Genomic DNA, 23,629 nt, shown 5'->3' with positions numbered 1-23,629 from the left:
AGAGGATGTGGTTAGTGCAGTTAGTGTAGCTGTGTTTAAAAAAGGATTGGATAAGTTCTTGGAGGAGAAGTCCATTACCTTGTATTAGTTAAGTTGACTTAGAGAATAGCCACTGCTATTAGCAACAGTAACATGGAATAGACTTAGTTTTTCGGTACTTGCCAGGTTCTTATGACCTGGATTGGCCACTGTTGGAAACAGGATGCTGGGCTTGATGGACCCTTGGTCTGACCCAGTATGGCATGTTATGTTCTTATGACTTTGTGAGACTGGAAGATTGGGCGTCCATATGGCTGATGAAATATAATGTGGACAAGTGCAAGGTGATGCATATAGAGAAAAATAACCCATGCTGTAGGAATTACCACCCAGGAGAAAAGATCTGGGCGAAGAGTTGATATTACATTGAAATTGTCAGCTCAGAATGCTATGGCAGTCATAAAATCAATGTTATGAATTATTAGGAAGGGAATGGCTAATAAAACGAAGGATATCATAATGCTTCTGAATCACTGAATGGTTAGTTGACACCTTGAATACTGTGTGCAGTCTGGTCTCCACATCTCAAAAAAAGATACAGTTGCACTAGAAAAAGTAGGAAAGGGTGACCAGAATGGTAAAGCGAATGGAATGGCTCCCCTATGAGGAAAGTCTAAAGAGGTTAGGGCTGTTCAGCTTGGAGAAGAGATGGCTGAGAGAGGATACAAAGAAGGGAAGGAAGTGTGTGAGAAGGGGATATAAAGGAAAAGCAGAACTGAAATAGAAGAAATAATTGATAGGAGAAGAATAAATTCAGATATGTACAACAAAGGGGAAATTTAACCTTTGTTACAGAAAAATAGTTTTCAGTAAAAATTCATTACTTTTTCATCTTTAACCTGTAGATTTCAAGAGAATAAAATGACTATATTTATTCATGTATTTACAGCTTAAAAAATCAAACCTGATTCCCTCACCCCCAAACACAATTTCTGTAGTATTTTCTTAATTTGAAAGCCCTACCTATTGGCTGTAGAGGAAACCGAAAATAGACATGCAACCTTGAAAATCATTTTTTTATTGTAAAAGGAGGTGCTAGGGACACTAGCGCGGCCCTAGCGCCTCCTTTTTGACAGAAGCGGCGGGCTGTCAGCGGGTTTGACAGCCAACGCTCAATTTTACCGGCGTCTGTTCTCAAACCCGCTGACAGCCATGGGTTCGGAAAACAGACGCCGGCAAAATTGAGCATCCGTCTTCCAATCTGAGGACCGCGAGCAGATTTTAATTTTTTTTTTTTATTTTTGGGGCCTCCGACTTAATATCGCTATGATATTAAGTCTGAGGGGTGTTCAGAAAAGCAGTTTTTTTCTGCTTTTCTGTACACTTTCCTGGTGCCAGCCGAAGTTAACTCCTGCCTTTGGGCAGGCGTTACTTTCTGTATCGCACGGGAATAACTAATAGGGCCATCAACATGCATTTGCATGTTGCGGGCGCTATTAGTTTCGGGGTGGGGGGGGGGGGGTTGGATGCGCGTTTCCACGCGCTATACTCATTACTGCATAAGGGATAAAAATAGCGCGTCGAAACGCGCGTCCAACCGGGGGCTAACAGCTCTGCCTGAGCGCACTTTACTGCATCAGCCCGTTTATAAGCACTGAGGTACCTTTTTGTACAACCAGATGCTACCAACAAAATGAAGTGAATGAAATTGAGAGACACACTTTGTTGTTAGAACCTACCTGGTGGTAGGCACCCTGGTTGTGCCTACATGGAAATTTCTGGCTCTACTTTGTGAATCAGAAAATGCTGAGTGAATGAAGTTCTGGTCCCAAGCCTCTCCCCTGCTAATGTCAAGTTGAGCAAAATCCCAGCAGTCCCAGATATGCTCACATCCTCCTCCCTCTTGCTCGTTCTCTTCATTCTATGTTTTTGTTCTCTTCTTCTTTTTGCTTTCTACCTCCCCCACCACTTTTTATCCCTATCTATTGCTTTTACTTGCTCTCTGTCTATCCCATTCTCCCCCCACGCCTCTCTCACTCTCATCCTCCTTTGCTTTCTTAGACTCACTTCCTCCCCATTCTCCCCTTATTTTTCTCTCCTATCCACCTTCCTTCTCTGCTGCTGTAGAGGAATTTAGCTACCAGAGAGGGGCAGACAGGAAGTACTTCTTCCAGTGACAAGTTGTCAACCAGAAATTTTGCACCTTGGTACAATATATTATAATCTTCACTGCCTTTTTTTTTTTTTTTTTTTTTTACAGACAATTGAGATGATTGAAAAAGAACAGAGAGAAGTTGAAAGACGACCAATCACAAAAATTACACACAAAGGAGAAATAGAAATTGAGAGTGAAACAGCAATGAAAGAACCAGAAGTTATGGAAGTTGAGGTAACAAACAATGGTAGCATACATTTGTTTTACTTTTCCATTAAAGTTGGCTAACATGTTTAATGATTAGGCTAGACTCAGATGGAGAGTCTGGAGTGCACTCAGAGAATTCTATTGGCATTCAAGAGAGAACTTGCTGGTAAAACTGAGCAAAATCCCACTGGTACCCAAAACGTTGTAAACTGTCAGGAACGTTCTCCATCTTTAAGTGAAATTGGTTTTATGTATAAGGAAATGTAATTTTGGTTTCTTGTTTTATGATGTATGTATTTGGTTTTACTGTTACGAGATTGTAACCGATGTGAAGGTTAAGTCCATACACCGGTATAGAAAACTGTGATAAATAAATATATTATTGCCAAAAAGTAAGTTTTTCACGTAGATAAGCATCTGAATTAGCCATGCTGTCTGGGTACGTCTTCCATGCCACTAGGTGGTGGAGCTCTCTAAGTCTAGTAAAGTCTTTCAGCCAAGCACTCCCTCTTGTGCTCTCCCTGGTTTGCCTGAGGCTCCTCAGTCTGTTTTTTTCCGTGCGACTGAAAGCACGCGGAGCTCTGTCTCTCCAGAGTGTCCATCTTGATCACACTCAAGCTAAGTTTTGAAAATTTTTCTTGCTCTCCCTCTTGGGTTGAAATTTGTGCGAATTACCTGTCCCGGGACCTTCATGACATTTTATTTATAAAAACACAATAAGAAAAAACACAAAAAAACAAGTTATTTGAAATTGTTGATAATAAATTAAAATAGTTGGACCAGAGGTCTATATGGCTTTCTGATATTTTCAAGCTGTGTTCATGAAGATCCTACAAACCCTTTATTTGAAAAGCTAAAAAAATTCTACTGGGAAATTGTTGGTGTTTGGTGTTCACTTAAATCAAGCCATCACATTGCCCACCTTTTACCTGAAACCTCATAACAAATGAAACGAGTGAAAGCTCCATACCTTGGATTGTAAACGGACGCTTGCATATTATAAACAGTGCACCCACAAGGATAATAGACCCTCAGAACTCTTCCTCTCTTTTAATCCAAATGCATCAGAACTTCCAGTGACAAAACTAACATTATCTTCCTGGCTATCCAATTGTATACAGTTCTGCTACCAAAAACATTCAGAACACTTATCTTCAACTCCTAAGGCGCATCAAGTTCGAGCAAGGGCTGCATCCATCGCTCACATCCATGAAGTACGTCTTGAAGACATCTGCAAAGCGGCGACTTGGTCATCACTACATACCTTTACATCCCATTACTGTTTAGATAAACAGGCAAGGGAAGATACGCACATGGGCCGGACGATTCTACATAGGAGTTCTATACATCAGAAACCTTCATAAGAACTGTCCGCCTATAATTCACATATTGAGCACAATAATTAACAAATCACATTTATAACACTCTGCTCAATACGTTAGCTGGGGACTCCCAGACAGCATGGCTAATTCAGATGCTTATCTACATGAAAAAGCAAGTTTGCTTGTAGATAGCAGATGAATTAGCCATGCTGACCCTCCCGCCTCCCCGGACAGTTCCGACACTGCTCACTATCTTGCTTACATACAGACTGAGGAGCCTCGGGCAAACCAGGGAGAGCACAAGAGAGAGTGCCTGGCTGAAAGACTTTACTAGACTTAGAGTGCTCCGCCACCTAGTGGCACGGAAGACGTACCCAGACAGCATGGCTAATTCATCTGCTATCTACGGAAAACACTGTTTACGGTAAGCAAACTTGCTTTTTCTTTCAAAATAATACAGCACAAGGTCATGCAAATTAAAATAAGCATTTGCCAAGCATTAAATCCTGCTTTCAGGTCTTACTTGTTTGTCAGATGAATAATTAATGTAACTACTGGAAAACACAATCTTAAGGAATATTACATGCCTTATAATGCTTGAAAACATGAATTCCAATTACACTTTTCTTAATCGTGTGAGTTTCCATTAGTTTCTTCGAATACACAATTTGCAAAAACCTTTAAAACAACTTGAATTTGTTATATTTAATTAAATTATTTATATTGGTAATTTGATTTTAAGCCTATTGTATTATATCTACAGTGCCAAATTACAACTGATAAAGAGAAATTCTGTGAAAGTGTATGGCTATTCATTATATAATCGATAAATGATTTGAAAATGGCTTGTTTTTTCATTTTGTGTCTGTATAGCCTAGTGGTTAGAGCAGCAGACTATGAAGCAGGGAAACTTGGGTTCAAATCCCACTGCTGCTCCTTGTGACCTTGGGCAAGTCATTTTCCCTCCTCCGTTGCCTCAGGTACAAACAGGACCTAATTTACAAAGGCTTTTCTCCCATTCTGTGTCTATGGGAAAAATGCTTAATAAATTACCCTTTCAGAATGTAAACCCTCTGGGGATAGAGAAATACCTATAATATTTATTTATTTCCAGGCTTTTTTATACTGCATTCAGAAAGAATACTGGCCAGAGTGGTTCACAATACATAAAACAATCATAAAAACAAATCAATATTACTCCAAATAAAAGCTTAATCTATCAAATTCACTAATTTGGTTATTCACTTGGGTACAACCAAGCCTTTGCCTTCTTTCCACAATGTTGGCCCAAAAGCTTGAGAGCATTCTACTTTGAAAAGCTGCCCTTTTGATCTCTTTAACCACTGTACTACAAACAAAACACCATGTGCTGATTGTAAATTACGACTTGGTAACACATCTCTCTACTAACTTCTAAAGGTATTTTGCACCCTCATCCCTGAATGTAATCCATTTTGAAGTGCTGAAAAATGAAATATAAATCAAATAAATAGAAACTAAACCTCACCATTATTTGGGCTACTGCATTTTGAAGGACCTGTAGCTTACACAAACTTCTGCCAGAGACTCCCAACAAACAAGGCACCACAGAAATCCATGGTTGTTAATACCAACTCATGCAATACAATTTTCAGGTCACTTTCTGATATACATTTTAATCGTTAAACCAGTTGAAACAGTGCTTTTTGGAGGAAAGATGGTCAGAACAAAGTTCAGCAACACCCCTAAGCTAATACTTAGACCTATGTGTCTTGGTTAAATGTAATTTGACAAGTTGTATACAAATGTTTCATTTTAGATACCCTTTTATGTAAAATACCTAAAGTGAAATATTTGTAGCTTTTTTTTTTTCAAAAAGGTTTTCTTATCAACAGGAAATGCTTCTTGGTTAGAATCAGCACCTATGGACCAAGCTTTAGAGAACATAAAGCACCAGATGGTGGCCAAGGAGCAGTTTCTCAGCGCAAAATTACACAATTTAGCACTGTGGTAACTGTGCCAAGTATGGTAACACTATGCTGACATTTCGGACTATTTCAATTACTACAGAGATTTGTGGTTAGACATGAGAAAAGTGAGGTGCAAGAGGGAACTAAGAGGAATTTTATATGCTTGTCTACCAAGATTGTAGAGCATCAAGAAAGAAGGAAAAAAAGACCTATCTTGGATAAGCAAATATATTTTACAGGTGGTCACATTATTGTGGCTGGCAGGCTGAATGGACAGAATAATTGAGGTACACTGGATGGTCCAGGTGATTTTGTTACTATATATCTAAAATACAGTTTCTATATCATCTAAAGATGCATTCTAGATCCTCAGTGGCAACTGCATTCAGAGGCATGCTATAGTCTTAAATTTCCAATGACTGGACCTGGAATTGAGACTATGAACCTAATTTACTTAGCTTTCTCCTTATATAAATGCATAATGACAAAGCCTTAGTAACTTAGGCCCTGAATGTGTAATTGAACACTCGGATACCTTTCACTACACTGCACTTGAGGATGGGGAGGAATACAAATATCATTAGGTTAATGTTGTCAAATCATTTATCCATTATATAATGAATAGCAATATAATTCATGGGCGGCTCAAGGCAATTTGTTGCCTGAGGCGAGGGATGATAAAAGTACTCCTCTCCCCCGCACCACCGCTAAGAAACGGCAAGCTCAAATCAAGAACAGCATACGCAACAATACTCACATATGTTCTTTCACGCCAGCATACACAGATGCTGTCAAATACTCAGATGCTTTCACTCACACGCACACAGATACTCATGTGTGCTCTTTCACACACAGATAATCATGCATCTCTTTCACACACATGCTTGTTGCACATGTCCTTTCATAAGCACACATGATCTCGCACATGTTCTTCCACATGCACACATGATCTCATACATGTTTTTCACAAGCACACAGATCTCACACATGCACAAATGCTCTTACATGCTTTTTCACACACACGCTCACACAGATGTTCTCAAATATGCCCTTTCACACACAGATGCTTTCACAGATGCTGTCACGTGCTTTTTCTCACACACAGATGCTCACACATGCTCTTACACAGATACTATCATGCACTTTACACACACTCGCTCTTTCACACAAACATCCTCACATATACAGCTCTCACGCATGCTCTTTCAGACACATACATGGTCTCGCACATGCTCTCACAAACATTCACAGATTATCTCGTGCTTTCTCACACAGATGCTCACACAATGCTCTTACACAAGATGCTCTCATGCTCTTTCACACACATGCTCTTTCACGCACATACTCTCGTTCTTGTGCACATGATCTCTTACAAACACACACACTCTGCCTCAATTCTATGTGCTGTCAATCAGGCTGTCTTGTCCTTTCTATCTTGGTTCTGGGTGGATCAGCTCAGCAGGCAGCCAGGACCTCTCTTTCTTTTGCAGCCTACAGCCGCTGGACCTCTTATTTTTGGCTTCTGGTGGCTATGGGCTTGCTTTCTCTTTGGCCACCTGCGGGTTTGGCCCCCGCTGATAACAGCTGGACTTTTTCTCATCTTCAGCCCTGAAGGCATGTCATTTTGCTACGCTGCCGCAGGGCTTTTAATCCAGCCTGCGGGGGTGAGAACCTCACGGATGTGACATTCCACTGCACCACAACAGGATTCTTCTTTTGGCCCATGAGGAGTGGAAACCCAATGGGCATGTTAAGAACAAGAAGTTTCCATACTGGGTTAGACCAAGGATCCATCAAGCCCAGCATTCTGTTTCCAATAGTAGCCAATCCAGGCTACAAGTTACCTAGCAAGTACCAAAACACTAAGTAGATCCATGCTACTGATTCCCAATAATAAGTGGCTATTCTCTAAGACAACTTGATTAATGGACTTCTCCTCCAATAAATTATCCAAACCTTTTTTTAAACACAGCTGTACTAACTGCACTAACCACATCCTCTGGCAACAAATTCCAGACTTAATTGTGCATTGAGTGAAAAAGAATTTTCTCTGATTTAGTTTTAAATATCTACTTGCTAACTTCAGGAAGATTGCCACAAAAGATTTAAGCAAAACCTAAAAACCTGGTTGTTTAAAAAAGCATACTATTAACTGACTGGGTCTTCTACTACTCAATTATGGTCGCCGTCACCTCCTCCCCCCCCCCCACCCCCTAGCACCTAGAAATGTTCCCCTCTTGTTAATTATTACTCTATGTATATTTAGTTTGCCTAGTTTATGGGTAAACCTTGTTACCTATTATATCAGTTACATGTTGTATTGTAAAGCGCCTTGCTGAATTATTGTTATCTGTAAACCGAGGGTGATGTGACACACGTTCCGCGGTATATAAAAATCTTTAAATAATAATAATAATAATGGAATGCCCCCTAGCCTTACCTGAGCTCAGTTCGGCATCAGGAGTTGACAGGAGCTGCAAACAGAATCCAGAGACATTTCCAAGCCATTGCTGTCGATGGACCACGTTGTGCTGGGAAGCAGGCAGGAAGAACGAGGTTATGGGTCTGAGCCCTAACATTACCCCCTCCGCAAGGTCCTCTCCTCTGCTTCTGAGGTCTGGGTCTGAGAGGAAATCGCAAATGAAATTCGCAGATTAATTGGGGAGCTTGAATGTTCTGGGCTGGCTCCCAGGAGTTCTTCCAGGATAATTAAATGTTGAAGTGTTTGTCCTTTCTGTCTGACGTCCAAAATTTCCTCAACTTCATATTGTGTGTTCTTCTCCACTAAGACGGGTGATGCTTGTTTAAGTTTTCTAAAAGGCCATGACAAAATTGCTGATTTCAGGAGGATTATATGAAACACAACGTGAATGTGGAGTGTTGGAGGTAACCGCAGCTTATAGTTGACCTCACCGAACTGTTTGTCGACTGGGAATGGTCCCACGAAGTGGGGAGCGAATTTCAAAGAAGGCATGCGTAGTCTAAGATTGCGGGTTGCTTAACCAGACTAGGTCTCCAGAATGGAGCTGGGGAGCTGGTCTTCGCTTCTTATCTGCCCTGTCTCTTTGCCTTGATTGCAGCCTGCTGTAAGAGGGCACGAGTATTTTTCCACAGATTCCTAAAGCTTTGGGTGGCCAGATCCACCGCAGGGCAAGATGAGAATGTAGCAACTGATAGTGGTATCCGAGGATGCCGTCCAAAGACCAAATAAAAGGGCGAGGATCTGGTGGCTTGCGTACGGTGATTATTATGATAAATCTCCGCCCACGGAAGTAGCGAGGCCAGGTCTTCAGTGATTGATTAGTCCGTTCTGTCAAACCATTGGTTTATGGGTGGTAAGCCGAAGAAAAATCGAGTTGTATTCCAAATTTTTGCATAAGTTCTTCCAGTAGCCATGCTGTGACTGAACTCCTCTATAGAGAAGGATATATTGGGGAAGCCCGTGAATCCAGAAGATGTGTTGAATGAACAGATGAGCTAACTTTGATGCTGAAGGTAAACCAGGAAGAGAAAGAAAGTGGGCCATTTTTGAAAACCTGTCTACCACAACCCAAATGGTATTGTTTCCCTCAGATAGATGTAGAGCTGTGATAGTCAGTGGCAATGTGAGTCCGGGGTTTGGGTATTGGTAAGGGTTGTAGTAGACCTCAAGGTCTAGCCCGGGAGGTTTTGTGAGCAGTGCATGTAGGGACAGGACTCAATGAATTTCTTAGTATCCTCTTTCCATTGTGGCCACCAGAAGTGACGAATAAGGAGTTCACTGGTTTGTTGAAGGTCCTGGGTGACCTGCCACACAAGACTCATGGGCCCAACATAGGACTCTTTCCTTCAAACGCTTGGGCACCACAGACTTCCCTAATGGGACAGTAAACGTAGCAGTGATCATAATCCGGGCAGGGTCAATTATATGTCAAGGTGGGTCTGGAGTGCCATCAGGGAAGAAAAGCGTCTTGACAAGGCATCAGCTCTTTGATTCTTTTCGGCTGGATGGAAGAGGAGGTTTAAGTTAAAGCAACTAAAGAATAGGGCCCATGGGCTTGTTGTGGATTCAGACATTGCTCGTGCGAGAGAGGTATGCACACTTCTTATGGTCAGTATAAATAGTGATGGTATATTTTGCCTTCTCCAACAGGTGTCTCCACTCCTCTAGCACTAACTTAATAGCCAGAAGTTCCCGATCCCCGATGGCATAGTTCTTTTCTGCTGAAGAGAATATTTTAGAAAAATAGGTGCAGGTGACAAGATTCCTTTCCTCTGATTGTTGTAAAAGGATAGCTCTGACCCCTAGCACAGAGGCAACCACTTCAATAAAGAATGGTCTTGTAAGATCTGCATGTTGCAGACATGGATCCTTTATAAATTCCTCCTTTAATTGTTGGAAAGCTTGAATGGCTTCTGGGGCCCAATTACAGACAGCGGCCTCTTTTTTTTTTTTTTTTGTCATAGCCATGAGAGGTGCCACTAATGTTGAGTAACCAGGAATGAATTGTCGGTAGTAGTTCGAGAAACCCAAGAATCGTTGAAAGGCTTTTAATCCTACTGTTTGGGACCAATCAAGGATTGCCTTAAGCTTCTCTGGATCCATTTGCAGACCGGCCGAAGAAATAATGTAGCCTAAGAAGGGTAGTTCCTCCCTGTGAAACATACATTTCTTTATTTTTGCAAATAGTTTATTTTCATGGAGGCGTTGGAGGACCTCTCCTACATGAAGAAGATGTTGATCCATGGACTTGGAAAAAATAAGTGTCATCCAAAGAAACAAGGACGTGTGAATACAGGAGATCCCGAAATATGTCATTGAACATAGCCTGAAAAACTGATGGTGCATTACATAAACCAAAAGGTATTACCAAGTATTCACAATGTCCATCACGAGTGTGAAAAGCCATTTTCCACTCATCCTCTTTTTGGATTCACATGAAATTATAAGCTTCTCGACGGTCCAATTTAGTAATAATTTGTGCATCTTTAAGCCAGTCAAATAGCTCGGTAATGAGGGTAATTGGATATTGATTTTTCCAAGTGATGGCATTTAGACCTCGATAGTCAATGCATGTTGCAATGAACTGTCCTTTTTCTTAACAAAGAAGAACCCGGCCCCTGCCAGAGAAGAAGATGGCCTGATAAATTCATGTGCTGGATTCTCTTGGATATATTGGCCCAGGGCCTCCGTCTCAGGTTCTGAAAGCGCGTACATTCTTCCTCGGGTGGGGGGAATTCTCCCCAGGAACAAGTCAATACTACAATCATAGTCACAATGAGGAGGCAGTGTCTCTTTCTGTTTGCTGAAGACATCAGTGAAGTCCGCGAATTGGTTTGGCAATCCGGAAAGAGTGGATTCCAGACAGAAGAGATTACAAGGAAGAGGTTTTACAGGAAGCAAATAGTGGTTATGACATTTGGAACTCCAACTGGCCAATTGAAGTGTCTCCCAGTCTATTCTAGGTTGATGTAGTCTCTAACAAGGTAGGACATGTAATATTAAGCTATACTGGGTTTACCACAGGTATTTCCACTAGTAAGTACACAAATAATATACCCGTGTTTACAATTAAATATTTCAATTTTATTCCTTAATTATTTAAAACACATGAAACATGCCCTATTATATCAAAAACATTCATACCTCACTCATTCATCTAAACATCATACAATGTTAAAATTTGACAATACAATATTGTTACACTTTAACATCCACTACACAAGTATTACAAAAATATTGCAACAATCCCTAATTACAATGTAAACAATTGTTTCACAAACTTTTTACTCTTCTTAATTGACTATTTATTTAACAGGTATCCCTTTCTAACCTAATTTGACAAATATCCCTTTGAACTAATATTCCTTATTAATCTTATTTAACAAATGTCCTGACAGGAAGCTCCTGTTTCACCCGTTGGTTTCTTCAGGGGATTTATTCATATGCTTACATCCAACGATTTCCATATAATGTCTTCTTAAACATACCACTCCAACTTCACTTCCAATCAAAGTTATTGGGGAACCTTAAATCAAACATACACCTTCCAATGATTAACTTATATTCCACAAACAAATATTAACCTTCTCAATAAAATTTAAATTAATTTTAATTGAATTTTAACTAAATTTCACCTAGTCATTGTTACTATCGTTATCACACTCACCTATATTCCAATCCTTACTCAGTATCCTCCATTTCCAATGCCTTAAACATATACAAAAGGAAAATAAGGGAAACTAAGAGTTGTATAGAGCAGATATATAAAGAAAATACATATTACCATTCATTTACATGCTGAACTCTGTAAGGTGTCGCCTAAACTTCTAACTACCAACAACATTTTGAAGGGACTTAGGATCGTGATGAGAATCTAAATATGTGCGCAATTGCATTGGATCAGTAAATACATACTTAGTGTCTCCACAAAGAAATATACAACGACACGGGAAAACACAACATAAACTTAACAGCTCTTTCAGTTACTTCCCCCCCTCATTGCAATGAATTTTTTCCTTTTTAATTGTGTTATTCTCGCTATATCTGGAAATATTTGAATTGATTGTCCATAAAATTTTAATTTCTGGAATCTAAAGTACTGCTTCAGGACATTATCTCTTTCAGTCAGAGGAAGAAACTGAACTATTAGTGTTGCTCTTAAACTTATATCCATTTCAAAGGATTTCTCCAAAAAATCTGTTAGATTCAAACTTGTCTTCTTGATTTTCCTGATGAAGGATGTTTTCTCCCATAGATGGACGTTGTGGTTGATAATAAATCACTGATATAGCAGGTATTGCTTCCAGAGAAAATTTTAATATATTTGTTAAATAGCTTTTCAACAAGTTCAACGGCGACAGCAATTTAGTCTTAGGAAAATTTAAGTCTCAAGTTTGTCCTTTTCGACTGGTTTTCAAAGAACTCCAATTTATTTTCAACCATTTTCTCTGATTTTATCAAATTTAATTGTATATCCCTGATTCCCTTCACTTTCCCTTCCATGGTTTCCATTTGTTTTTCTATAGTTGGCGTTTTCTCTTCTACTTTATATGTTTTAGTTATTGCTTCCTTTACCGTTAGCATATTAATAAATTTTTGCATAGCAATCAAAATATTTCTGATTTCTTCTAAAGAGGGTACAAGAGGAGAGGTAGAACTGAATAGAGATATATTATTCATCACTCTTCCTACCTCCAATATACCTTCTCCACTCTTTTCCAGTTGTTCCGGGTGGTTTCTCATGGCTCCTGGAACCCGTTACCAACAGGTTCACCGAAGAGGGTTCCTCTTCTCTTCTCTGAATGCCACTCGTTGCTAGTAAATTATTAGCAGAAAATTCTTCAGGTAAATCAAAAGTACTAGCCCTTCTCATCGGTGGATCCGGAACTGTTGGGAAAACCCGGGCTTAAAGATGTTTCTAGTGCCAAGGGGCTCGGTAGCTGCTCCTTGCCTGCCCCAGCGGCCACAACTTCCGGGTTAATCGTTGGCGTTTTAGCGAAGGCTGCCTCAATCCTCTGTTGTCGAGAATCCTGATTGGGTGTGTAGGTAATTTCTCTTACTTGAGCTTTCCTCTCTTTATATGAGGCATATCTTAAGAAAAGCAATTTTTTCCAGAGAGTTAGCTCGAAGGTAAAATACGGACAATCTGGAGAGTCAGCCTACACGTCCTTACAGGTCAGTGGCCATCTTAGTCTCCCTGCAGGGTTTTATTAAGCTGCCCGAGCCGTCCCTCCATGTATCAAAGAAATATAAGCATCTGAGGATATTGTTATTAATGAAGCAAGGTGCATTGAAGCATTGATGCAACCCAGTTCTGCAGCAATGCTTTCAAAACACAGTACAGCCAAACAATCAAAGCATGGTGCTCCTATGCAGTTGAAGCCATTGACTCACTTAATGCACAATGCATTGGCACATCCAATGTCCTCTGCACCAACGCAGCCTACACCAGTGCACCATCCATTGATGCACTGATGCAAGTTGTCCCGACGCATTCGATGCAGGTGGACTCTTGATGCTGCACAATGTTCTCAACATTGTATCCCAATGCACACAATGCATGCCATGCTGCGTTTGTCGCATGTCTTGCTCCATAAGGTACCTGAACCATCCTCAAGCATACAACACAAAGTCCTCATCTGTCACCCAGAGATTCCACACTTTCTTCCTGGGATCCAAGAGATCTTCCAACCCAATATTTTTAGCTCAACCAAAATTGGCTGGTGAAGGGATCAGACTGCCCTTACCACCTCCATTGCTTTGGAGGATGATACCCCCAAGATTGGTAGTGGAAGATCTCTGCTTTCAGATAAGGGAGCCGATCCTGGTAATCATACTGCTCTCATCTAATAAACTGCCTGTTATATATCAGAAACCAGTTCTGGTTTTGGGAGACGATGTCCTTCCACCAACCTCAGGCCAGAGGACACAGCACTCCTACCAACATATTGCGGGTATAGTGAAGAATTTCTTTACCTTCCTTGCATGAAAGACAGAATTCTCCAGCCTCTCTTCACCACATAGCATCGGTAGCTCCTGAGACTGGAGTCCAAACTCACCTTTAGGGATAGCTTCATCATCAGAACCTCATATCAGAGTCTCCTTATCACTGCATTCGCTTGCAGTGGAATCCACTCATTTAGAGGTCACAGGACATGTTCCTCTAAGCCCCCAATAGAGGAGCGCTCTTTGTCTGCTTCTTCTTCATTGGCATCCTGGCTCAGTGAACCAGAACACCTAGGATCAGAAGATGACACCACTAGAATACAGATTTGCTACCTGACCTTCTAGAACATTCTTCACCTCCAGAGGACATGACCTTAATCCAGATTTGTGGAGGGGTTTGTGCTAGCCCTGGATCTTCAGGTCCACAAGGACCTGAAAACGGAACTTCTTGGTTTATTCAAAATCCATGACACACCTGATGAACTAGCAGCCTTACTGGTTCATGAAATTCTGAAGATATTTCTTATGAAGTTATGGGAAATGCTCATCTCATGCCCTCCCATGTGTAGAAAACTAGACTTCAAGTTCCAAATTAAAAAATCACCCTGTGTGGGTGAGGTCCATCTACCATACCAATTAATCGTGGCGGGGTCTGCTGTGAAGACTTTTCATGAAGACTGTAATCTGTAAACACCTGTATTTATTATAAGAATTTGTATTTACTATTTATATTTATTATTTAGCCATTAACATTGTTCTGTTACCACTTGGTACTATTTCTCTCCTTTACCTCAAACTCTAAGTTCCTACTAAGTTAGCCATGTTATTTATACCCAATTGTTGGATGTAATTGTATATTTGTTTAATTGTTCAATCTGTTTGATGTAATTTTCTGTTCCTTGTTCTGTGTAAACCGAAGTGGTATGCACAAGTGCATGAACTCCGGTATATAAAAGCCTTTAAATAAATAAATAAATAAATGAAGAAGGCAAAGAAAACATTCATTAACTCCAATTCTCCAGCAGGCAAAGATCATAAACTACTCTACAGTTTTGGCAAACTGACATTCCACTTGACCTTTTGCTTTCCTTAATTCTTTTTTCGTTTCCCTCAGTTTTACAGGTAATCTTCTGTTTCTTTTTTTCAGATCTTTTATACTTCCTGAATGCTGTTTTTTGCCTTTATTTTTTCATCCACTTCCTTAGTGAACCAGATTGGTTTCTTTTTCCTCTTACTCTTGTTTACTTTTCCAACATATAGAGTTGTTGCCTTTGTAATAGCTCCCTTTAACTTGACCCACTGTTGTTGCACCTCACCCATTTTCTCCCAGTCTTCCAGTTCTTCCTTCAAGTATGTCCCCAAAAAAAACTAGTGGACCCTACCATGCTTAGGAGAAAAGCTCTGAGAAATGGTCTTGCAGTTAAAAGACCAAAATTTAGCTGTTCAGTTTCTATTTCTAGCTCTGGAACAGCCTTCTCAGTCATGACGTACCTATTACCCATATAAAAAGCAATATTTTCACAGGCGGCCTTTTCAACAGTACCCACTCCCGCCTCTTCCACAACAGCACCAAAACAGCATCCAGCCAGGCCTAGACAACAGGAATGCTGTTAACAAAAAACTACCCAGCAGGCCCATCCTAAACCAGGACCCTTTTTTTGATCATATTGATCAACCCTCTCCCTGCCCTTCCAGTAACAGGTCAAATTAAACATTTCCTCGACAAATGGTATCAGATAACGCAGGATTCTTGGGTCTTCAGTATTGTGTAGCATGTATACTGGTTGGGTTTCTACTGACCCCCATTCCTTCCCTACTACTTCCCCCGCTCCCCATCCAGATCCCTCTCATCTGCCACAGATCCTTCAAGAAGTGCAATCTCTTCTCAACCACCAAGTGTAGATCTCCCTGCTTTGCAAGACCAGCAAGGTTTCCACTCCATATACTTCCTTATCCCCAAGAAATCAAGGGAATTACGTCTGATCCTAAACTTGAGGTCCCTCAACAAATATATCCTTTGATTGAAATTCAAAATTAACTCCTTCAGCACGATCTTCCCATTCATTCAACAAGAATATTTATTTAACGCGTTTTATATACTGTCATTTGGATTTGTCAAAATAACGCCATCATAACAGAATGGATGTGTTCCCTGGATCTCAAAGACACTTATACTTCTATTCCAATTCTGCCAGCCCAATGGCACTACCTGTGGTTCCAGGCGAATTTGTCCCACTACCAATACAAAGTCCTTTCGTTCAGCCTCTCTTCTGCTTCTCAAGTCTTAAAGTAGTACTATTCATCGCCAGGGAATACAGGTGTTCCCATACCTGGACAATTGGTTGATAAAAGCAGATTCTCAAGAATCAGTTCTTCACTCTTAAATGTAACCATAAGTCTGAGTTTGGACTTCTCAAAGTTGATGAGGAAGCCTAGCCTGCAACCTACTCAGAATCTTCAATTCATGGGTGCATATCTGCCCAGCACTGTAGATCAAATGTGAACTCACTTGTTCGGTTGCAGCTTTTCAATCCGTGATCCATGGCCAAGAAATTCCTAGTCATATAGGGTCATGTGGTAGCAGCCATCCATGTTGTACCGTCAACATGCTTCCATGTGCTGTACCTCCAGCTGGGTCTGTGGTCCCAATAGGAGCAGTTCACTCAACCTCTTTTCAGTAGTAAGCATCACACCATTGATGGGAAGAAGACTACAGTGGTTGTTACCACCTTATGTGTTATGGGATGGAGCCCACCTCTGTTTAGCTCCACATCAGTTTGTCCTTACGATGGACACAACCACCAAGGGCTGAGGAGCAAATTTGGGATCCCTTCATACCCAGGGTCTTTGTCACCTCAGGAATCCCTCTTTAAGATGAATCTACTGGAGCTACAAGCAGCATAGCTCACGCTCATTTTCAGCCGTCTCCTCTGAAACAGCAACATCCTGATTCAGACAAACTGTCAAGTTGCATTGTTCTCTGTTAACAAACAAGGGGAGGAACAGGGTTGTGCATTCTCTGCTGGATAACCCTAAATATCTGGAACCGGGCATAGCACTGAAATGTAACTGTGAATGTGACTTATCTGCCAGGCATCTCCAATATCCTGGTGGATAATCTGAGTGTTTCAACATCACGAATTGAATCAATCAGTAGTAAACAAACTATTCAACTTGTGGGGGACTACCAATAGTGGACCTCTTTGCATCTCAATGCAACACAAAACTAAATCAATTTTACACCATTCTTCCAAGTGACTTTATGCTTGCACAAGATGCTTTCCTTCTCAACTAGGGCCAAAACCTCATGTTTGCTTTCACACAGATACCTCTAATTACCAAAATAGTGCCAAAAATACTTCAGGATCATGCCCGTCTGATCCTCATAGCACTGGCATGGCCCAGGTTAATTTTGTATGCGTATCTCAGATTTTCCCACAGTCTTCCTATACAATTGAGGGGTCAGACCCTGCTCTCAACTCAAGATTACGAAGCATTCGTTCATCCCAATCTCCTGGTCCTCAACCTCACAGCATGGATGTTGAGCATGCAGTGATTGCAAACTTTCAGTTACTGTCGGAGATAAAAAATATACTAATCTCCTCAAGAAAACCTTCAACCAGGAAAAACTGTTCCTTCAATTAGAAAAGATTTTCCATCTGGTGTCAGTGACATGCTTCCGATCCTTTTCCTGTGAGCTTCTGTTACAATATTTGTCCCATCTCTCTCATTCAGGACTCTCCACTTCCTCAGTAAGTCCATCTGAGAGCAATTGCAGCATTCCACTTCTTAGTGGATAACAAGCCCATGTCCATGCATCTGCTCGTATCCCGTTTTATGAAACCTCTCTGGCATGTGAAGCCCCCATTTCGGAAAATCCCTGTCTCGTGGGATCTCAATGTGGTTCTCTCAATTGATAAGCCTCCTTTTGAGCCAATGAAAACTCTTCCTTTTACATTCTTGAACTGCTTTTTCTCATTGTAGTCACCTCAGTGAGAAGGGTTAGTAAACTTCAAGCTCTCATCGACTACCCTCTGCATCTACAATTCTGTCACAATCAAATGGATCTCCAAACTCACCCCACGTTTCTACCAAAAGTAATCTGTTTTTCCTATAAATCAATCTGATGTACTTCCTACTTTCTTTCCAAGACCCCATATGCATGAAGGGACGAAAGCTTTCCATACGCTAGACTATAAACAGGACTTGGCTTATTACAAATGATGTGCTCAGCCTCATGGTCAGTCGAACAATCTCTTCATTTCCTATCACCCTAACCTTCTTGGAGTTGCAGTTGCAAAAAACAATTTTTTCCAGTTGGATAGCAGATTGCTTTCATCTCTGCTATTCCTTGGCTTCAACTTACAGATGCAAGTACAAGCCATGTACTCAGAGAGGTGCCCAGTGCAGATATCTGCAAAGCTGCGACATGGTCCTCCATCTACACCTTCATGATCCCATTACTGTCTAGATAACACATCAAGACCTGATAGTCTGTAATCCATTCTTCATGGTGCAGTCCAAGTTGCTAACTCATTAATTGCTCCACTGCAACCCTCAGCTTGGTACTCCCCACATTTAATGGCTAATTCAGCCTGCTTATTGATGGAAGAGGTATGTTTGCTTACCATAACAGTGTTTTCCATAGATAGGATAAATTAGCCCACCTTCTTGGAAAGTTGACTGCACAGCTAGATTAATTCTGTTGCTGATTGAGGAGACTCATGAGGCAGTGCCCATGTAGGAACTCGTGTACATACTCAAAGCTGAAAGCTCTACAGCTTGGAGAGACAAATCTGTTTGGTGCTGCCTGATGACCTCACCTACGTGAAATGGCTAATTCATCCTGCTATCTTGGGAAAATATTATTTAGGGTAAGCAAACATGCTTTTTCTATAAAAGTCCTTAAACCTTTTTCAATTTGTTATTTTTTTTCTTTTTATTTAGTTGTCGTGCTGCCTCTGCAATCCCAAGCACTTTTCAGTGTTACCAAAGGAAAGAGAAGGTAAAAACCCATCATACCACTGAAGTGTGGCCTTCTCTTCAATCATATAATTTCAAAAGTTCAGCTAGGAGAGTCCATGAACTCCAAGCTCTTGTGGAAAAATGATGTCCCTCACTGATAGGCGTAGACTGTTTCTGTTGCCTCAATCCAGAACATGACCAGGAGAACTGCTATGCCAGTGGGCAGGTATCTCCATGCTCTCAAAGGTCCAGAGCATTTCACATTGAGGAACTGCATAAATCTCTCCAGAATCACTGTAGGTCCTTGTCCCACAGTGCAGCCTCATTTGCCTCACCAGGAAAAGAAATGAGTGGGAGTTAACCCAAAACTCCCCTGTCTGCTAAGGCCGAAGCCACCTTGTGTCGAAGACAAAGCACCATCAATACTTGGATCATCAAAGAAGCACAAACGTTCGAAGCGGGTGCATCAGCTTCAGTGCCAACAGCTAGAAAGTTGGACATCAAATTCAGAGTCCAGCACTCGCAGGTCTTTGGTGTTGTCCAGCTCCAAGATCAGGATTTAGGCATAGGCAATTACCTAGGGTGCCAGTTTTTGAAGATGTATAATTTCAAAGGCCAAAGCCATTCTGTGTCTCTTCACACAGCCTATAAACTCTGAACTAGGATCTGCTTAGTTCAAGACCAGCTACAACACTTAAAGTCGGAGTTGCAGAAATCCACTTCTTTCCTCGAAATAAGCAGGTGGAGAGACGTGGTTTGATGGGGCAGAGTCAGCATGGATTTGCCCAAGGCAAGTCTTGTCTCACGGATCTGCTTCATTTTTTTTGAAGGGATTAATGGCATGTGGATAGGGGTGAGCCAGAGGATGTTAGTGTGTTTGGATTTTCAGGGGTGTTTGACAGGGTCCCTCATGAGAGGCTTCTGGGGAAACTGAAGTGTCATGGGATGGGAGGCAGTGTCCTTTTGTGGATTGCAGGGTGGTTGAAGGAGAGGAAACAGACTAGGATTAGGTGGTCGATTTGTTCAGTGGACGGGGGCCTCAGGGATCTGTACTTGGACCGGTGCTTTTCAGTATATTTGTGGATGATCTGGAAGAAAATACAATGGGTGGGGTGGTCAGGTTTGCAGATGATACAGGATTGTTCAGAGTAGTTGAATCATGGGCGAATTGTGATAAATTGCAGGAAGATGTTGCAAGCTGGAAGATTGAGCATCCAAATGGCAGATGGGATTTGGTGTTGACAGGTGCGGGGTGATGCATATAGGGAGGAATAGTCTGTGCTGTAGTTGCATAATGTTGGGTTCCATATTGGGAGCTACTGCCCTGGAGGGAGTTCTAGGTGTCATGGAGGATAATACATTGAAGTCGTTGGCTCGGTGTGCTGCAGCGGTCAGGAGGGTAGGTGGAGTGTTGGGAATTATTGGGGGGGGGGGAATGGTGAATGAAACAGAAAGTGGTGTTGTGCCTCTGTGTTGCTCCATGGTGAGACCTCACCTTGAGTACTGTGTGCAGTTCTGGTTGGTGCATCTTAGGCAGGGTATAGTTGCGATGGAGAAGGAATAGAGAAGGATGATCAAAATAAAGGGGATGGAACAGCCCTGCGAGGAAAGACTAAAGAGCTTAGGGCTGTTCAGCTTGGAGAAGAGACAGCTGAGGGGGGATATGATAGATGTCTTTAAAATCATGAGAGGTCTAGAGCGGGTAAATGTGAATCAGTTATTTACTCTTTCAGATAATAGAAGGACTAGAGGGCACTCCATGAAGTTAGCAAGTAGCACATTTAAAACTAATTGGGGCCCTAAAAACCAATACACCTCTTATTAGGAAAACAGAACTAGCAAGCAGCTATAGATCCCCATACAGAAATAATTGTAAAACTATACTAAGCAGAATAAATGTTTCAAAACAGCCTTGAACAGAATAACATCCAACAATTAAAAACTCATAAAAACTATTAAAAATTCTCCAAACACCAATAAAATATTTTTAAAAAGCAGACACATCACATAATTTTAAATAATTAAAATGGCAGTCAATCAAGAAAAATAAACTTAAAAAGCCATCTTTGCTTAGCCCAGCGGTTCTCAACCTGTGGGTCGCGACCCCTTTGGGGGTCGAATGACGATTTGCTAGGGGTCGCCTAAGAGACCATCGGAAATATGGGTTTTTTGTCGCTCCTCGAGTCACTCCCTCCCCTCACCGGATGCAGTAAAAAAGTTCATTCTGCGCTCCCTCGCTCCTTTTGCCCAGCACCAACCAATCGGGCAGCGTGCCTTCGCTCCTCGAGTCACTCCCTCCTGCTGTAAACGTTGGAATGTGTTGGAAGAGGGGTAGTCTTATACGGCGAGTATATCCCAAACTCTATATTTTAACTGTAAAAGTTGGGGGTCGTCTTATACGCTGGAAAATACGGTATATACAGTACAGTTACTTAGGCCTATGAACGAAAATAATTTTACGGTTGGGGTCGCCACATAGTGGGGAATTGTATTAAAAGGGTCGCAGAACTATAAAGGTTGAGAACCGCTGGCTTAGCCCCTCCAGCAGCTCTCCTACTCCTCTTCCATGCAGGCCATAGCACGCAGCAGTAGATGCTAAGCTCTATACTCATGGTCCTCTTCCTTTAGGGCTCATGCCTCTCACACAAACACCATACCAGTCATGCCCCCATGACCAGTTTCTGTCTCTCACACACCAATCATCTCACACACACACACACACAAGCTATCTGACCAGTTTCTCTCAATCACACACATGCTCTCAATGATACATTCTCTCATTTACACACAGACTCTCAATCATACACACATTCTCTCACTTACACACAGGCTGGCTGGCTGCTTCACTCTTTCTCTCACTCACTCCCTTCCTCCCCCCCCCCCCCCCCCCCCGAGCACAAATAGTAGCTGCAGCAGCCTTCTCCTCCAGCCCCTGCAGGCCAAGAAAGAAGAATCCCATTGGCCGCGGGAGGCACATGCTGCGGTCTCCTTTCCCGATTACCAGCTGCTTCAATTACTCAGGGGCCGATGCTGCTGCCGCCGCTGCTACTTTTCCACACGGCACGGCTCTTTCTCCTTCCCGCGCACCGCACTGTGTATCACTTCTTGTTCCGGGGGGGGGGTAGGCGCAGGAAGAAGAAAAGGCCAGCCGCAGGTGCCACAGCTTCTTCTAGCACCGCTGCCGTTCCCACTGGGCTTGAACGTGCTGATAGCCCAGTGGGAACGGCTGCTCTTCCTTCCCTTCAGCAGGGAAGGAAGAGCAGTGGGAGAGACCGGGAGCACGCGATACACCTGCTGGTGCTTGGCGACACACTGGTGTGTCGCGACACACCTGTTGAGAAGCGCTGACTTAGAGAATAGACACTGCTATTGCTGGCATGAGTAGCATGGGATCTACTTAGTGTTTGGATACTTGCCAGGTACTTGTAGCCTGGATTGGCCATTTTTGGAAACAGGATGCTGGACTTGATGGACCCTTGGTCTGACCCAGTATGGCAGTTTCTTATGTTCTTAAGCAGTATGGAATCTATCTATCTTTTGGGATTTTGCCAGGTACTAGTGACCTGAATCAGCCACTTTTGGAAATAGCATACTGGTCTTGATGGACCTTTGGTCTGACCCAGTATGGCAAATCTTAAGTTTGTTACTCCAGTAGCAAAATGTAAAATCAGTGTAGGAGCATACAGAATACAAACTGAAGTTAGAATTTACCTACTAAAGTTATTTTGTAGTTCTTAAAACTTTACAGTAAGAAAGATGAGAAAAGTACAATTGTTAAATTGTCCCAAGATAGCTACAGTTTATTCTAGAAGAAAATGTTTTTTGTATTAAACCCCTAATTTACTTTTGCAGATAGAAATGTGGCCAGCACTTCCATACATCCTTTGTAATTTTTTCATTAGATTAAGATAAAAATCTTGTTTTCAGATGGGTACTGGAAGAAATGGGGCATTGACTGAGTGACTTTTAACAAATCAGTGGGGAATATTTTTTCTGACACCATTAGATTATACACTTCTGCTTTTGAAGCCTATTAATGTTAATATGTTTAATATAAACACGTTTTAATGTTGCAAGAGTTGAAACTAAAAACCAGGATGTATGACCATGGCATCTAAAATATGGGTGACTCCAGTAACAAAAATATATTTTTTTTCATATTAATACTTAGGATCCTTCAAATAAACCAGTGGAAAAAACAGAGGAAATTCAAAAAGATAAAGAAGTTCCCTCTGAGTCTACATCAGATACAACAACACAGCATAAAAACCATCTCTTTGACCTTAACTGCAAAATCTGCACAGGTAAATATAAAATCTTCAAGAAATAGTGCTAATACTTATTTTTGCAGTACACTGTAAAACGTTTAGTAAGAAGGAAGCCAACCAAAAGTTAATTGAGTTGTCTTGATAGCAATTTTTATAAACTCCTGAAATACATTGCTTCCTATTCAGCCAGCCAGACCAGTCCAGGCATCTGAGTTATGCTCTCCAGCCAGAAAACGGAGACAGAGAACATGTTTGCTGACATACCTCTTGATATAAGAATCTGTGTTGCACTCAGCTTGCCAGTTTCTTTGTCTCTAGTAGATGGTAGGCAAGCATCCCGTATTATGACTGAGTTC

General features: G+C 41.5%; 1 protein-coding gene across 6 annotated transcripts in view; it reads left to right on the top strand.

Annotated features, from left to right (window-relative positions):
- The window catches only part of PHF3 (PHD finger protein 3), a 348,354-nt gene that overhangs the window by 258,519 nt on the left and 66,206 nt on the right, over positions 1 to 23,629 (top strand). For all 6 annotated transcript variants that reach the window (XM_029595668.1, XM_029595666.1, XM_029595667.1 and 3 more), the window contains 2 exons: positions 2,240 to 2,368; positions 23,177 to 23,309. In XM_029595668.1, coding sequence (XP_029451528.1) covers positions 2,240 to 2,368; positions 23,177 to 23,309 — 262 coding nt within the window. The remainder of the gene's footprint in view (positions 1 to 2,239; positions 2,369 to 23,176; positions 23,310 to 23,629) is intronic.

The sequence above is a fragment of the Rhinatrema bivittatum genome, chromosome 3, assembly GCF_901001135.1.
Source record: "Rhinatrema bivittatum chromosome 3, aRhiBiv1.1, whole genome shotgun sequence".
NCBI classification, from domain to species: Eukaryota; Metazoa; Chordata; class Amphibia; order Gymnophiona; family Rhinatrematidae; genus Rhinatrema; species Rhinatrema bivittatum.
Note: the sequence above shows the minus strand (reverse complement) of the source record. Positions and strands in the feature narration are given on the sequence as shown.